At 34.9% G+C, this 17642-nt stretch overlaps 1 protein-coding gene across 1 annotated transcript; it reads left to right on the top strand.

The window, feature by feature from the left end:
* Positions 1-1597: 1597 nt before the first annotated feature.
* LOC117213948 (ubiquitin-conjugating enzyme E2 Q2) lies at positions 1598-7262 on the top strand. Its single transcript, XM_033459693.1, has 6 exons — positions 1598-1898; positions 3674-4021; positions 4111-4270; positions 4384-4535; positions 4795-5089; positions 5547-7262. The coding sequence occupies exons 1-6, from the start codon at positions 1737-1739 to the stop codon at positions 5576-5578; spliced, it is 1149 nt and encodes a 382-aa protein (XP_033315584.1). The 5' UTR covers positions 1598-1736; the 3' UTR covers positions 5579-7262.
* Positions 7263-17642: the final 10380 nt, after the last annotated feature.

Raw genomic sequence — 17642 nt, forward strand, 5'->3', positions numbered from 1 at the left:
AAAGGCTTAGGCATCCTGTTACGGTGGAAATGGTATATTTTGTTATTTATAAATTACACTTAGTCATATCACGAATTCAAAGATTCTATTGCCATTAAAAAGACTATGTACCACGGACTGGTGTCTACTCTTTTCCAATGTTAACGAGAAAGATGATAAAAAAATAACCCAAGAAATTCATACACGAAAAGCATGCAGTGAAAAACGTCTGTACAATATGTAAAATAATATATTTATTATTTACGTTTTATAACATGTCGGGTTTTGATTTTTGTATTTTCGTAAAAAAAAACTTATTGTTAGAAAGAGAAAAGGAAATATAATTGCAATTAGTATCATTTTAGCTCATTTTAATTTTAAGCGCATGCATCATGGATCCTTTATTTAATAAATTAAGTACAATATGAACAATGTTTCTTGTACTAATATGTTTGTGTTATATTGAGCGCTGTTATAAATAAATATTATTTATTTCTTATGTATGTATATAACTACGTGAGAACAAAAATATTATTACAAAAAGATGTATGCCACTGAAGAGAATACGAATACAAACTGGTAAATAAATATCTAAGTTGGAAGAATTTCTTGAATTATTTTAATAATTGCTTCATGTTATCCCATGAAGTACATAGAATGTATGCACTATATCCTGAAATTAAAAGAAAAAAAAAGAAGAAATTTGTGGGCCCAGTCGAAAAATTAGAACTTAATTATTTTTAGTATATTAGATTAGAGCATTTATTTGTTAACATGTTAACATGCGTGTATTATACTTTATCACACTATCATCTGTACATATAGATCATAAGAACTAGACATATTAGACATTTCAAATAAATTCATGATATAATTAACGAGTGTTGGTTATTTTATGTTAAAATTAAATACATTATATTGACTAAAAGGAAGATTTACATTTGAGTCAATCAGAAGTTGCATTAATCTACTCCATAAAATGAAAAACAGAAGAAGGTAACGATGTTACAAATACTATTTTTTAAACTTATTTTAGAATTTAGTATCGTTTATGTCATTTTCTTTGCAATGAATGAACTTACGGAAATAAATTATTTGTTTCTTGAAAATTGAATGTTAATCATGTATTCATGTAATGAAATTGTGGAATTGATAAAAAGTGAAGTTGATTATTTTAACTTTTGATTTACTGGTATTTATTAATATAGTATAATCGGTAGAGTTTATTAATACAATATTTAAGTGTTTAGATCGAGATTTGTACAAATACAATATTATTTTCGGAGCTCTACAACTAATAAGATACTTAATCATTGGTTTTTAAATATAAAGAATATGTGATTATATTTTTACAAATTTTTAGATTTATTTTGAACTTTATTAATATATTTCTGATAGTCGTGTTCATTACCGTTCTAACGAAATTTCAATAAATAATATATTGATAACACATTTTTATAAACGTACGAATACTTTCGTGAGCAATTGTATATTATCCGGATTTCGTTTTAAATGCCACAACACGTTGAGCGGCACTCAGCTGTACCGGAAAGACGTCACGAGTGTTTGAATGTTTCAGTGGTGCCATCTGTGACGAAAGAGGACGAAATTGTACGAGACTAGCCGAATTGGTCAGTTGCGGTCGCCATTTTGTCGGGCAGTCATCGGGTACGTCGTGTTTCTTTCGGGTTGCTGTACTTTTTGGAACAAGCACCGCCGAAAAATTTGGGGTCCGGCACGTTCGTTCGCTCCCCCAAATGGCTTGTTTGAACACCCTTAAGCAGGAGATTAAAACTCTTGAGTCCGTCTTCCCTAAGAGCCATGAGAGATTTCAGATAATGTCTGCGAGTGTGGACGAACTCAGCTGCAGGTTCGTCGGTAAAAATGGGAAGAAATACGAAATACACGCCAATATTACAGTAAGTGTACCAAGCATGGATGCGATTTGAGACAGTAAATCGATTCGGAACAATCGACAGTATTTTCATTTTTATATGGATAGCGTGTTAAGTTTCGTCGCTGTCTACGACCGATCGGACAAAGAAACAATAACAGTCGTGTTGTTATTTGAGGCTTTTGACAAGAGCCATGCTCGGGAGCACGTATACCGTGTCTATCGTGTACGCATTGTCCTCTCCATAGTTTCTTATTGTTCTGTACGTTTTGTTGTAGTTACGATCGATCCTTTCTCACCTCAATCAGCTAGTTTCCGTGGAGATTTTCAGACGAATTAATATTGCGCTAGAGGTCAATGTATGTCACAAATAGAGGGTAAGCCCCTCGTAATGGTATCTGTTCTCTCTGTCCATTTTTGTGTTTGAAATTTGCAACAAACAAGTTCGTTTAGAATCGGTGCCATTTAGACAGTTATATCACGATTACCAAACTACTTACTAATTTTGTGTACGCCAGATAATATTTATAGATAAATTAGATAACAATGAGCATATCCATGTATGTACGTCCCTCTTACCATCGTTGCCATCATCGTTCGCTTTTTTGTTATGAAATTACTTTCAATTTTCATTTGACTACTCCGAAATTATAATAGTTAACATATTAATGCTAAAAGTAAATAATTGTTTAATCTTATAGCTGTTTATGTTGTTTAGAGTTGAGTTCATTAATTTGTAGCGATTAATTTTAGATTCGGATCCATGCAGAAAGTTTATTATCAGCGTATGTAAACAATAAGTCGCGTATAATCGCGTGCGTTCAAAAAAAATTTAAGCGCTATGTTTCTTTTGTTATGGAGCTCCGAATGCAATTCGAAATTTACAATAGTTGTCTTTTCTTTCATTAAAGGTCGATTGTGAATAAAATTATTTAGCGTTTTAACAATTCGAGCGTATTCAAAACTATCTTTTCATCTTGCGTGTATCAAAACAAATGTTGGACTTAAAAATTTGCTTCAAATAGATATTAGTGAAACGCATTATTGTTCTCGTTTTATCTATTCGTTTGTTACAAAATTGACAATTTTTGTTCATTTGTTTCATTGAGAAAATATGGTCTGGTATTGCTAATTAATAATATGTGATTTCTGTTACGCACATGCATGGACGTGCACCGACGCTGAGCTAACTGCAATTGCCGATAAATCCATATTTAAATATCCTGTATACGACCGTGATAAACATTCGCCGTGTATTATAGTTGATTTTTAATGTAATCTTTTATTTCACGAATTATCGTCGAACACAACTATTTTACAATTTAAGAATTTTCATGTCCATTATCTTTTTTACTACAGTTTTTTTTTTAGAATCTTAAAATATTTTCTACTTTATGAGTCAGCTTTAAACACCCAATTAGGTAACTAATTTTTATCAGTAATTTTTATATGCATAACAATTGGTAAACATATTTTTTAATTTGTTAGAAGATTTTATTATTGTACACATACTTTAAAGTGGTAGTAGTTCATTTTATATTTAGACAATTTTCTGTCTTAGTTGAAATAACAAATGAACTATGTTGAGGGAAATTATAGCATTTTTTGAATAAAGTAGTTAATTGCAATATTGAGAACTATCAAGTTTATCGAAATATGTTATATAAATATTCATTATTGTTATTCAATATTATGTAAAGTAATATATCATTACGTATATTACATATTATAAAAATTAAATTATGATTATTGCGGTTTTGCTTTATAAAGTGATTATATGAACTCTAATGAATGTCATAGGAAACCTATCCTTCTACACCACCAGTTTGGTTTGCGGAATCAGAGGAAACAAGTGTTACAAATGCGGTACAAATTTTAAGTACTACTACAGGCCGTGACAACCATGTCATTAATCAAGTTGGGATTCTCTTGAAAGAATTATGTAGACTGCACTCATTACCCGAACCACCCGATGTTGAACGGTTAAGGACAGCTTTGGATCCATTACGTTTAGGAGGATCGAACGAAGCAGCGGCACAAAGGATGGAAGCTGAGGATGTAGAAGATATTGATGATGATGAAGAAAGCGACGCGGAGGAAGACCTACATTTAGATATGGACGAAGGGGATGCCAATGCAAAGAGTAAGGTAAATAAAGTAACATTAAATAAAACAATTGTTTTAATATGTAGATTATACTTGTATTGTTTTATACTGATACAAATTGAATTTTTAAGGGTGAAGAAATAGAATTGGAACATCTTGCAACGTTAGAAAGGTTGAGACAAAATCAAAGACAAGATTACTTAAAAGGATCTGTCTGTGGCAGTGTGCAAGCCACAGACAGACTTATGAAAGAATTGCGCGACATTTATCGGAGTGACAGTTTCAAAAAAGGTAGTCACATGTTTTTCATTCTATGGTTGTATTAAGACAGCTTAATAATCATATTATAAAAGGAAAATGCAGATTTATTGACATATTCAAGTATTTACTTAAATTTGTTGTAGGAATGTACAGCATAGAATTAGTAAATGACAGTTTGTATGAATGGAATGTCAGGCTGATGTGTGTTGATCCTGATTCACCTTTACACAGCGATCTCATACTTCTAAAAGAAAAGGAAGGCAAAGACAGTATTCTTCTTAACATGCTTTTTAAGGTATGTCATTAACTTGCAAGTGTTTTTATTGTATGAATTTTGTATAAATCAAAATTATTGATTCTAGTTGTGTTTTAGATAATAAGTAATACATCATCACTTTTAAGAATCTGTTTATTATATCTTGATGTTTTAATTACGTATGATATCAATGTAGTTTGGTAAATACTTTAGAAATTTTGTTAATTCGCATGATATTGATATTTAGGTTATTGATTTTGTAAAATTAAGAAAAAATTCTTTATTCTTGTGATTGCAGGAAACTTACCCATTCGAACCCCCATTTGTCAGAGTTGTGCATCCCATGATCTCTGGTGGTTACGTCCTTATAGGAGGTGCAATTTGCATGGAACTCTTAACGAAACAAGGTTGGAGTTCAGCCTATACAGTGGAAGCAGTCATCATGCAGATTTCAGCAACACTAGTGAAGGGAAAAGCACGCATACAATTTCAAGGACCAGGTAGTGCTAGCAAAGTGTGTGGTCAGGGTCAATATAGTCTAGCCCGTGCACAACAGTCATTCAAGTCTCTTGTACAAATACATGAAAAAAATGGTAAGACGGTCATTTTATTTCTCATTTCATCATGTATGTTAAATTTTTGCAATACGAAGAATATCTGATGAGAAGATGATGAGTTTAATGTCTAGGGTTATTTAGACGATGAATTTTTCATTATCGTTATTATATAATATGTTTTTTAATGCGCGTTTCTTTAACAATATTGACTTAAATAATTTGGGAAGGATAATTTTAGAAACATATGCTGCTTCTTTTTTTCCTTTCCTTTTTTTTTTAATATAACGTCGATATTTATACGTTATATTACTATTTGCATTCCTAACTCGAGGTTTAACGATGCAATCCTATAAGATTCTGTTATGTTAGTAAGTCTTTGTATCACATGGCTCTTAATCTTTTACTTTTGACGTATGTTTTTCCATCTCTTTCTGAAATACTTGTTTCTGAAATATCTATATACATGGTATTATGTTGTTATATATTCCTATAGGTTGGTTTACCCCTCCAAAAGAGGATGGCTAATGAACATGAATCACGAAGAAAGAAAAGTTTGACGCGTGCTTATGGCTGAGACTTTAATTCGGTGTGTGCCCAACAAATAATTGTTACGATAATGATTTGATACACAAAACACAACATTAACTAGGTAATTTAAGATACTGAATTAATCTAATGCATAATTCCATTTATAGCTGAAAAGGCTGCCGCGCAAACAGTGAAGTGTTTGATTATGTATGCATAGATTTTTCAGTAATTAGTGATTAAATCGCCAATCGCATTTGTGAATGTGAGATGTAATCATTTTTATCTGGAATTGATTCTTACGTTTGGAATTACTAAGGATCATAATTATTCCAAATAACATTAATCTTAGTTCTTTTTTCGTGAGTACACATGTTGTACGTACGTACGAAACAGTGTAAACATTCTCTGTGAAAATGCGTTTGCGCAATCCGTGCTTCCTTTCTTTCAACAGAGGGAACACGACGATTATCAACTTAGATAGTTATATTGACAATTTTTCTAAGTGTTTTTTTATCATTGTGAGCTTTCATTCGTTCCATTCTATCTTATTATATCTTAATTTTTTCATCGTGCAATTCATAAGTAAGTTTGTTTGGACATATACATTTGTTAAAAGTAGACAGTAAACGAATCTGATATGAGAATAGCGATGTTTCTGGGGGTAAAGCGAATTTTGCTATTACCTTTTGTATTTACTCGATGCTTTCATTCATTGATCAACATGATTCGATAATGTGAACGAGCACACAACTAAATCATCACAGTTCTAGAGTATTTCGAGATAGTATATGATTTTAAGAAAATTAACATCACATACAATGAGGCTTTAGAGGTTATAGTATTACTTGTAATTCTACGTATTATGCAAAAGATGAAAATTCACGAATGATTCAATTTGACAGACTAATGAAATTATATATTTTCTTTTATCAAGTAGAAACTTTTTACATTTTTATTTTGTTAGATATTAAAATAATAAACGTATATATTTCTAATGCTTTACGTTGTCTGCTTTCTAATTATTCATATTTAATCTTTAACTAATCTTTATTTGAGGTTGCATTCTGCAAAATATTTTATAATTTACGTTTTAATTGTCAAACATTCTTATAAATAAAGAAATCGTATAGCAATACTAGGTAGTATGTATTTCCTTAACATAATTGACTACTATATAGTTAAGGGTTGTATAGATGTACAGATACACGTTCGTGTGTTAATTTCTCGAAACTAATGTTCTTCGAAGTCTATATTATTTTTTCTTGAATCTAAAACTAAAAGTATGCAAAACAATGTAGGATTCATCATTTGGTTGTGTGCTTCGTTTGTCAAGCTACTTTTGTTATATCGTTTACAAAGCGGTTGATGTGTGCTTGAGATTGATATGAAGGTTTGGTCTGTATGTTGGGCGTACGCTCAAGCGAATTTTTAGTGGTATTCTATATACATATATATACACATAAATATATATCGTGACAATTTATTTGCAATTGAAGCTCTATTTACACGACGTATCGAACGTGAAATTACGCGAGTAATTGTCGAAATTTCTTTGTGCCACAGTAGAGTTTACACTGGCCAGTTAAAGGAAACGATAAGGCATAACAAGCGAACACGCGTACATTAAAGGCACCATTAGGATCGCGAAAAACGAATTACCGCTTCTTAAGAAAAAAAAAAATTATATACACATGTATTATTGCACATGTATTTGAAATTTACGAGACTATGCTATCCTCGTGCGTTTTTCTTCGTGAAAACATTTTCTTCTAACTGAACGGATATCGTTCCCTTGTCTATAAAAGAAACAAACAATTATGGACTTCCGGTTCTTTTTTCACGATGACTTCATCCCTAGTTAACGATAGTAGTCGATAAAAATTATTATCCTTGTATGGCAAAGACCGATGGCCAAACTATTGCGTATACGTTTATTAACAAGCGAATTTCTACATTTTTAAAAACGATTGCTTTTCATATACTCGATATATCTTGATTCCACTCCCAGAACGTCTATGCGAAATGTTTCGTACATACATACATACGTACATGAAACGCGACGTACATTTTACAAGGATACATACACATACAGACACACATGCACGCACGCACGCATGCACGCACGCACGCACATGAGCGCGCGCGCAAACACATACACACACACACACACACTCTACACACGTCATATTATACAGAGATATACATTTACATGCGTGCATATTATGCATTCATAACACATGCTCCGATTCGTGTATATAAATATACATATTCCGTTCCTTGTGTTTCATCTTCGTACGTTGTACATATGCAAATTTGTATCAATTAGTCGACGATCACTGCGCTATTGTATCTATAAATTGGAAAAAAAAATATGGATTCGATAGGTACGTGAATTTCAACGAATAATATAATATTTTCATCGTGTAATTTAAATAATTGTAACTAATTTTTTTGAATGTTCGACACACCGAATTGCACGGGAAAATATAATACGTATCTCAGTTTATGTCTGTGAGGTTGTTCAACAAACAACGGTACGAAGATGAAGCGGTACATATGTTATTGGCAATAACGCATGTACGATGCATCCGTAAATATAATTATTGGAATAATCGAGCGAAGTAGCATGGGTCAATAGTTTCTTTTTCGTGGTGTAATTAAAGGAAAAAGAAGAAAAAAGTAAAGCAAAAAGAAAATAAGAAATCGTTTGTGAAATTCGTGCGAGCAGTTTCGTAATAAAATCTAGATTCTTAAGTATAGGTGTACAATCGATGAGCTCATTGTCAGTGGGTATCAATGATTTGTACAGCCGCACCTGACTGACACTGAGTGATGGTTGTTTTGACGTCGTTAACCGTTATGTTCTTTGTCAAAAGAAGAAAAAAAAAACAAAAAAGAAGAAAAATAACTTTTCATTTCTTTCGCGTTTGTTAAGTTTTTCTTTCCTTTTAAGAATTTGCGGAGCGTATATTGTAAGCAGCCACGTGGCCTGTATATTTTTGCTACAAATATCGTTGGTAGTACCCGTTTTTAAAAATTAAACGTTCTTACGTTTCTTCTTATTATTATAAAAGTAATTACTATTATCTCTCTCTTTTTTCTTTCATATAACTCATTCGAAGTTCTTAGAGAAACTAAAAGAGCTGATGAAATATTGACGTAATAAGATCGATTAAAAGCGAATTATATTTAATGGTTTATATGAATTATCCGTAAATCCATGCTCATTTTTCTTAGCTGTTAAACGAGACGAACTTCTTCGCAGATGCAGAAGTAATGAGAATTTTTGTAAAAAGAAAAAAGCACACGAAGCGTGTATTTTTTATTTGATCGTTACTAATATTCGATGAAATACACGAATACAAATTCGAATATGCACGAATTTGCAAATCGAAGTCCTGGCTCTTTTGTTATTTGTTACAATTTATTAAAAAGATATCTTACGACGAGTTTACCAACGATGGAAATGGATGGAAAAAGATATCAAGCAAAATTTCTCCTTACTTTTGCATCGAAATTATAATATAATTTACAAAAAGGAAATATACTGTGTTTCTTTGATCAAAGTAGATCGAATTTCCCTTTGGTTGTAATTACAAAGAAAACGGCGAAGAATAGCGCGTTGAAACAAAAGCGTAGTAAGTAAAAGTAAATGATTTTTTACGGATTCGCTTCTTAAATAACGAGAGTAGTTTGTATATTTGCGATATGCTTGAACGAAACTTTGAATTTTTCACGATGATTTTACAATGAACTGTCGATTTGAAGACTGGTTTAAAAAAGAAATGAAAACACTTCTTGCGTTCCTTTTTCCACTCTTAAGATTTGTGCGTTATCACGACGTTCTGTTCTCTAATTGCTATGGGCGAGTAACCGAACGCTAAACGATCGGCCTGTATCGTAATGAAAGCTCTATTTTTTATGTATTTGATTTCGTGTAAAATATAGGACGATACTGGTGTTTCCGGTTAAACAGATCGGAAGAAAGATTTGCGAATATAAATGTGCCTAGTTTTCGAATGTATTTGTGGCAAAAATAGTGAATTTGTTATTAGAGGGTCTCAAGTTCTCCCTTGCTTTCCCGACACCGTGCTTTTCTAAAAATTTTTCTAAAAAGTAGCTTTTCTTAATCCATTAAAGGCCAACATTCCATTTGCAATTTATTTGCGGTCGGTTTACTTGTATTTGAATTCTGTCTTTTAACATTATGATTATAAAAAGGATTTATAAGCATTTATGTAATATTTTTTTGCTCGCTATTTCTTTTTCCATTTAGATCCTACAACTTTATAAAATTCAAATTTAATTATTCGTGGCGCTATAAGGAATTTTGCATTGAACACCGGCGTTGCCAATATGCGTAGTGTTCCGATATATATTTAGCCTGACAAAGGACAAATCAACGTTGCAAGTTACTTTCTCCAATCTTGCACATTGTTTCACTGCCCGGTTCTTGATGGTTTAATTCTTTTACTCGTCTTTTTTCCCCATTAGGGACGGGGAGCAGACTATCATTTTCAGCCAAATTTCTGTCTAGCCAAACAGTGTCTTTTTACAAAAACCGACAAAGATAGGATACGTAGAATAAACGAAGAAAAAAGACAAAGAACAATCATTACACACGACTTTCCCTATCCACTGTATCTGCCTATTCAATTAATGAGTTAATCGATGAATAAAACAAAGTGAAATCGGCTCGCTATCTATGATCTTAAGGTGGTCTTACGCGTCTTAGGAACAAAAGAAAAGTAAAGATTAGCCGTCACGTAATGTATATCTCGTTAAGCGAATATTTCGATATTTCTAGCATAAACGAAGATTATACTTTGTCTCTTTCTCTCTCCTCCTCCTACTCCATACACATGCACACCTACACATAGAGCTACAAGACACAGAAAATAAAGAATTTCGATAATAAAGGCAAAAAAAGATGGTTCTTTCGATGCCAGTTAATTTTCTTCATTCCCCCTTTATTTCTTCAACGATGAGATAATACGTATAATAATAATAATAAATACGATTCTTTTATACGATCTATCGTAAATTCTTCTTTTGTAATTTTATTTTATCAATAGCACTTTTCAGCAAAAGATACACGGAGGAAATTTTCTTTATTGATCTTTGCTGTAATTCCTTCGATAACGTTTTGTCGAAAAAGATATATTTATGACTTTTGACAATTCCAATTGTATTTCGATCGATAACGCTCGATATCGCAAAGCAGCGTAGATAATATTCATATTTAAACGCGTAAATGTCCTGGATGTGTCGTAACGAATCGAGCGAACGAAAACAGTTGCAAATTTACCACGAACAATGGAACAACCACTCGATTAATCAACGCGCGAGTACAATGTCGTAATAATTGGGAGCCTTGGAGGGACCGCGGAGGGCTTCCGCTGTCCTTCCGGATGACGCGGTGCTCGCAGGACATGGAATACCTGCAGAAAATCGGAAGAGAGGCGACGAACACATGTCACCACTGCGGTGAGGGCAAGGACACGGCCCAGCACACGTTGCGATTTTGTCCAGCGTGGGAGGCCCCACGTCGTATTCTACTAGCTAGCGATTGGCGACGGATTAGACCCCTCGTCAGTTGCGAAAGCGATGCTGAGGGGGCAACAAGAGTTGCTCGCAGTCCGTTTATATCGCGAAGACGTAATGCTCGTAAAGGAACGAACAGAGCGCGAGAGCGTGAGAGCGTCTTATCCTTGCAGGGTTCCTCGCAAGGACGACCCTGCGCTACCCAAGGAATGCTCCCTCGGACAGGAGAAGACGCAGGAGTGCTGCGGCAGTAATTCGAAAAAGGTGCCGGGGCATCTCAGTCGAGCATCAGGCGGTCCACCGTGGGGTTTTAGTCGGTAAAGTCTGACACTGTTACGTTTTGTTTGGCTCGTTTTGGTTGTGTTGCCGTTAATTTTTGAATTCAGATTAAATTGTAGCGTTGTCCGTTGTTTAATGCGATTGGCAATTGAACTCTGCTACGCGCCTGCTACGCGCAGGAGTACTGGCACGGGAGAGGATTAAAGTTGGTGAAAATAAATGTTCGCTTAATCCTATTATATTATTAGACAAATATTCTTCACAAAAAAAAATGTTTATTCGTATTCTAATTGGATATTGACAGAATTGTCGTTGAAATTTCGAATACTCGAAGTTACAATCGTTCGTAATACGTTTTCCGTCTCATAAATTAATTTGATAGATTTTCAAATTTTACAAATAATTTACAAATTGACAAATACAAACACGTCGATTAATAAGACTAACAAGAACTGGAAACTAATGAAACAAAAAACTAAAAGCTAAAGAACTAAAGGACTGAAGAACTTAAGAACTGAGAGCAAAAACTAAGAGCTAAAGGAACTAAGAGCTGAAAAGCTAAGGAACGAAAGAATCGAAAGGCAAAGGAATTGAGAAATTAAGAGCTAAAGGAATTGAGAATTAATCGCTATGAACAAGGAAATTACTTGCTAAGAATTGGAGAACTGATCGCCAAGAACCAAGGAATTAATCACCAAGAACTGACGAACTAATCACACAAAACCGAGGAATTAACTACTCCGAACTAAGGAATTATTTCTTCTTTCTTCTATGTCGCTACGCTTATTTATATTTAGGTCTTCCGTGGAGGGATCGTCGTGTGACGGGTTATTCCGTGGGGGTTGTGAGGCTCGAATTTGCTTTCTATACAAATTGTTAAAATTTATTTAAATTTCAAATTGGAACGCTCACTCGCGCTTTTGGTAGTTTTAGTCTACGTTACGGCGCGTGTGCAGCGCGGGACGTGACAACACTATCCCGCCGCTTGCCAGAAGAGCGAGGGGTGTCGATGAGGATTTCCCCACGTATAAAATGAAAGAACATTGTCGTAACGGAGCTACTAAGCGACGAAGAAATTTTGCAGAGTTATTTCATTCATCGCTGGATGAGAATAATTATGCTAAAAAGCATAAAAATATTTCCGCATGATCATTTGATTATCGATCATTCTAAGAGAATTATACTTTCGTTATTTTTAAAAGTATCGATTCAAGCATCTTCTTGCATTACGGAAATGAAACGAAGAAGCTTTGTAAATTTTTATTTGTTTATGCGAAAGTTGTCCCAAAAGAATGTACGCGTTGTGACCAACGATAAGGTCACTTGAAACTTTAACGTTGGAACTTGGAATCTTCTAAACTGTAGGTGAATAGAATACAAATTTGGGAAATCATGTCAAAACATCCGCTGTTTCTACTTTCCTCGAGTTTCTTTTATGGAATCGTATTGAAACTGTGATAGGCAAAACTTTGGATATTTGGAATATATTTCGCTTTTTATTGATTGGAAGAACGTTCGAAATAATGCCACGAACGAAGCTATTTTTCGATAATAAAATTCCGTTCTGTATTATTTAAAAAATAAATGAACGATAAAGGATACGAACAAAAGACGAACGTACTGAAATGCATAATTTTCTCTTGTTTTAGTAAATCAAGGGATACTTGTTCGTGGCAGAGGCATATCTTTCAAGTTCCTTACGACACGGTTAAGAAACAAATTCGTTCTTTGTTTAAATCACAGTTCGCAATGGGGACAAAATGACAATTTAACGTTTAATCTCAAGAAACGAGGGTAAATTCTACAAACAAGCTGCTAATTAGAAAAGGTACAAATTAAATTGGTGTTCTGACGTTGCAGTATTTGCCTGCTACATATTTACTCAGCTTGTATTTCTTAATGACATGCTTGCAAATGATAAAAGTGCTTTTTAAGCTTTGAAAACTCGTCACCGGCAAGTCTGCTCGTTTATTCTCTTCGTATCGCTATTTCTTACGATTTTAATACGATTTATAAAGGAAGTTTCGTGTTTTATTTCGTACGGATCGTACGGTGGATTAAATTTTTTAATATTTCGGTGAAACAAATTCCATAGAATTGTGGAATTCTATAGAATTTACGCGACTTATTATAATAACACAGTAACATCTCCATGAAATCAATTTTTACCATCTTGCAATTTTTGAATCTTAAAAATTGAATCTTAAATTACGAATTATCCATATACGTATATCTATATAAATTAGATCTTTTCGAAATGAAAATATTTCTCCATTTTACTTGTTATCTCTTTCACTTCGATTCTATTACGCCGGGCGACTCTCTGCCTGGCCCAGGTCACACACCGCGGGCCAGACGGACACCGGATGTCCGCTCTTCCGTACGGCGTACCCTCGATAGCCTTAAGCACCCGTCATAAACCCGAGTAACTTGCCTGCTAAGGTCCTTCAGACCCAACAAATGTCTTTTTCTAAATCAGTTTCTAAAGACTATTGTTTACTCGGCTTGACACGGGAAAGTTAGTTTTTCTCACGTACGATGCTTCCCACTAGCAACTTTCTATCGAGGGCGGTTAAGACCCTTCCTAGTCCACCAACCTTCGTTTATCCAATCCGAGGCAATGTATACTGCCCTCACTTCCTGACCTAAAATGGCACGAACAAATCCGATGGTCCCGTGCGCTAGACACACCCATCGCTAGTTTTCCATCGTCACTCAACTTCACTTCTTCTACATCGTTGGAAAAGTCAACTACCAAGTCTAAAGCTAATGCCTATCGGGGCAGTCTAAGCATAACGCGAGAGTCGGTTCTCGGTATTGTCGAGCATACATCTCCTCTACTAAATATATTATAGTGCTACGTCCACTAATACGCTAAATCCAATTATAAGAGCCCTGCTCTAACGTACATCTACAATCTATCTTATCTTCGTGCGATAAGTGATTATCTATTTATCTATGCTCATCGGTGTAATCTAAGTGTTGGAAATATATAATTTATAATTCTGTGAATCACAGTGTTATACAAACTCAATCACCCCTATTATCTCAACGGAGATCAGGGGATCGATCAATTCGTGGTGTCGATTGTTATAATCGTAACGGGAATTTACGACTCCCGTTGACGTCTCTCCTCGCGATTACGTCTCCCCGCGATTGGTCGCATAAACAGATTCTATAATTTTACCATAGAAACGAACTTTCGATTCATAAAAATCTATTTCGCGTCCCTAATTGTTATAGCGGTCTTCTATAAAGTATCTATTACTCTAATACACTTTGTTTCGCTATCTCGACGAAGCCTTTGATAATTGTCTTGTTTCCAGACACTTTTATGAAACGTATGACGTACTTGACTTGCTCTTTCCGACAATTTCGCGTTTACTTTTGCGCGTTGCCTTATCGTTGATCGATCAAATGATTCAAATCATTAGAGATTGAAAAATGAAATTCAAGTGGACGCAATTATCGTTGCGATTTAATTAACCGTTACAGGGAATCTCGTTGAGGATTTTTTGTTTCGTCGACACGAGAAAAACATTGGTTTTGTGCGAAAGGACGCGCGGTGCACACGAACGAAAAAACCAGCGAATCGTTGGCCGGACACGAAGTAGTAAAGAGAGGAAAAAGTCGGCCAGTAGAGAAGTCGTATAATGATCGTATCGCGTTAGGAGGTTGTTACCGCGAGTGGCGTCCACGCGCGAAGATCTTCTCTCCGGTATTGCTAATGAGATGCCGCATTTGTCTTACCTCGAACGGCTCCTTAAATCCAACGACCTTCGACCGCTATTATTGTTTTATCAAATCCATTAATTATTCGTTACCTCGTACCGATTAAATAGAACGGTATACAGGAAAATTGGTTGGGTGTTAGAAATGTATCGGGTTGGCGACTAAGTGATCGCGGATTTTGTCATTAGGTGGTATTGAGAAAATGCGCGATCGCTTAGTTGCCAAGCGAATACTTTTATTCCGAACGTAGAAAACGTGGGAAATTTGATTAAAACGTTACGTTACGATTAGTCTGCGTTTTCTTTTCTGTACTCGTAGAAGGATTTGGGAAGAGAAGCTGGACGCAGAAGGAAATCTATTTTCTCTGATTACTCAGCGTATATATCCTGCATAAAAAGTCGTCTGGGGAAACGAACCGCTTTTCTTCGTAACTTGGAGAAAAATGACGTCTACCGTGGTACGAGTCGTAGATATTTTTTATGCTATGCTTCGTAATGACTAGGTCTAGGAAAAGGGTTTCAAAGGGTCCGAAGAGATTCAGCCGTCTCATATTTATGCATAAACATAGCTACACTCGCGTATCTTTTATCCGAGCATCGATTATATTATTAACTCGCGATAGAGGGTCCGCTCGTTGATAAAAATATTTTCATAGCGACTCGGTGTTTAAAAATATCTCGTCTTGTTAAAATATACTTGCCAGTGTTTCCAACTGCGAGTTTTATTTTGTTCATTCGTGGATAAACGCGCGCGTGCTATCATTAGATACTTTTTAAACTTTTTTTTTCTCTATTTATTTATTTAAATTTTACAATTTGTCCAGTAGGACATTTGGTAAAATATTATAGCTTAGTGGTATGATAATATAACATGTGGATGGTTACCCTCAGCGGGGTTCCATCTTCCAAGTTGTTTATTTTATTTCTATCGTGAGGTCCGCGGGATGCTCCTTCTTCAGTCTTCTTTCCATTATGGTTTTATTCGTTTCAGCAACCAGCTGGTTTGGGTGTGTTACAAGTCTTTCTTTATACTTTTTTGCATATCTAGCGATTTCCTCTTTGACTGTTGGAATTTTTAAATCTTTTCGTAAGTCTTCATTTCCGACGTACCATGGAGCGTTAACTATCGTCCTTAAAATTTTTGCTTGCCCTGTTTCTATTTTATTTACGTGACCCATTGCTGCCTCCCCCATAGTGGGACTCCGTATGTCCAGCTTGGTTTCATTATTGTTTTGTATATATTTAGTTTATTCATTATGCTTAATTTAGATTTTCTATTGGTTAACCGGTACATTTGCTTCCTTTCTTCACGTATTCTGTTTATTATTGATTTTATGCGATGCTTCCGTGTAACTTTTCAAACCTGACGAATTTTTTTTTTATTTATTTATTTACATTTTACAATTTGTCCAATAGGACATTTGGTAAAATATTATAGCTTAGTGATATAGTGATATAGCATGTGGATGGCTACCCCCAGTGGGATACCATCTTCGAGTTTGATTGATTTATCTCTTTAGCGTGGCGAGTGCTTGTATGTTAAGTTATGTCCTTTGTGAGATCTGTTGGGTGTTTCCTTTTTAGTCTCCTTTTTATGTTTGTTACCGGTTCGGGTGCTTTGCTATTCTTTCTCTGTATCTTCTTGCGCTTCTGTTAATCTCTCCTCCTTGACCGTTGGTATTGCCAGGTCTTTCCGAATGTCCTCGTTTTTAACGTACCATGGCGCGTTTGCTATTGTTGTGAGTATTTTAAATTGCATTGCCTCTATTTTGGTTATATGGCTCATTGCTGCTGTTCCCCATAGTGCTATTCCGTATGTCCAGATTGGTTTTACGACCATTTTATATATTTTTAGTTTGTTTTCTATGCTTAGTTTGGATTTTCCACTTGTTAGCCAGTACAGCCTGACGAATGATGTATACGTCGATGCTTAGTACGTCCGGTCTATGTACAAACTTTGTCTGTACTATGTTCCAACTATCAAAAAAATGAAATACTGCTCTTCTAATTAAACATCAATTACGAATTTTACAGTTTACTGAAAATTATCGACAAATCACCTTTGATTCTTTGATCCTCCAATTTCGTTGTATCGAGAAAAGACAAATTACCCGCGATCTGTGAGGATTCTTCTAGCGTCCAATTGTTGTCGTATTAAAAATGGTAAAAGTTTTCTTTTTTAATTTATTAAAATTTACAATCAATCCTCGCATAAATGGTAAAAGTGTTGGGGATTTGGAGTGCCGCCTGGTAATTACCCCGACGCCTTGTATCAACCAGGTGCGATTCTCGGGCAGGACGATCGTCAAGGGTCTACGCGACTCTAGCGCGGACCCCATCATAAACAGTGGGCCTATTGTACAGTCAAGGTACTCTAGGACCCCACGGGAAAACCCATAAGGCACGTAATTTCTTTATTTTATGGTACATCTCAGGAAGACCGGAAACGCGGGTCTTGCCCAAGTTCAAGGTCACCATCGCGCGAACCTTCATTAGGCCGGCCAGCC

Source organism: Bombus bifarius, unplaced genomic scaffold (assembly GCF_011952205.1).
Source record: "Bombus bifarius isolate JDL3187 unplaced genomic scaffold, Bbif_JDL3187 scf7180000009145, whole genome shotgun sequence".
Classification (NCBI taxonomy): domain Eukaryota; kingdom Metazoa; phylum Arthropoda; class Insecta; order Hymenoptera; family Apidae; genus Bombus; species Bombus bifarius.

Excerpts from the sequence above, each read along its gene's own strand:
- LOC117213948 (XM_033459693.1), top strand. The coding sequence starts at position 1,737 with ATGGCTTGTTTGAACACCCTTAAGCAGGAGATTAAAACTCTTGAGTCC. Across the intron at positions 4,022-4,110 it reads ATGCCAATGCAAAGAGTAAG|GGTGAAGAAATAGAATTGGA; the intron begins GTAAATAAAGTA and ends TGAATTTTTAAG. Across the intron at positions 5,090-5,546 it reads ACAAATACATGAAAAAAATG|GTTGGTTTACCCCTCCAAAA; the intron begins GTAAGACGGTCA and ends ATATTCCTATAG.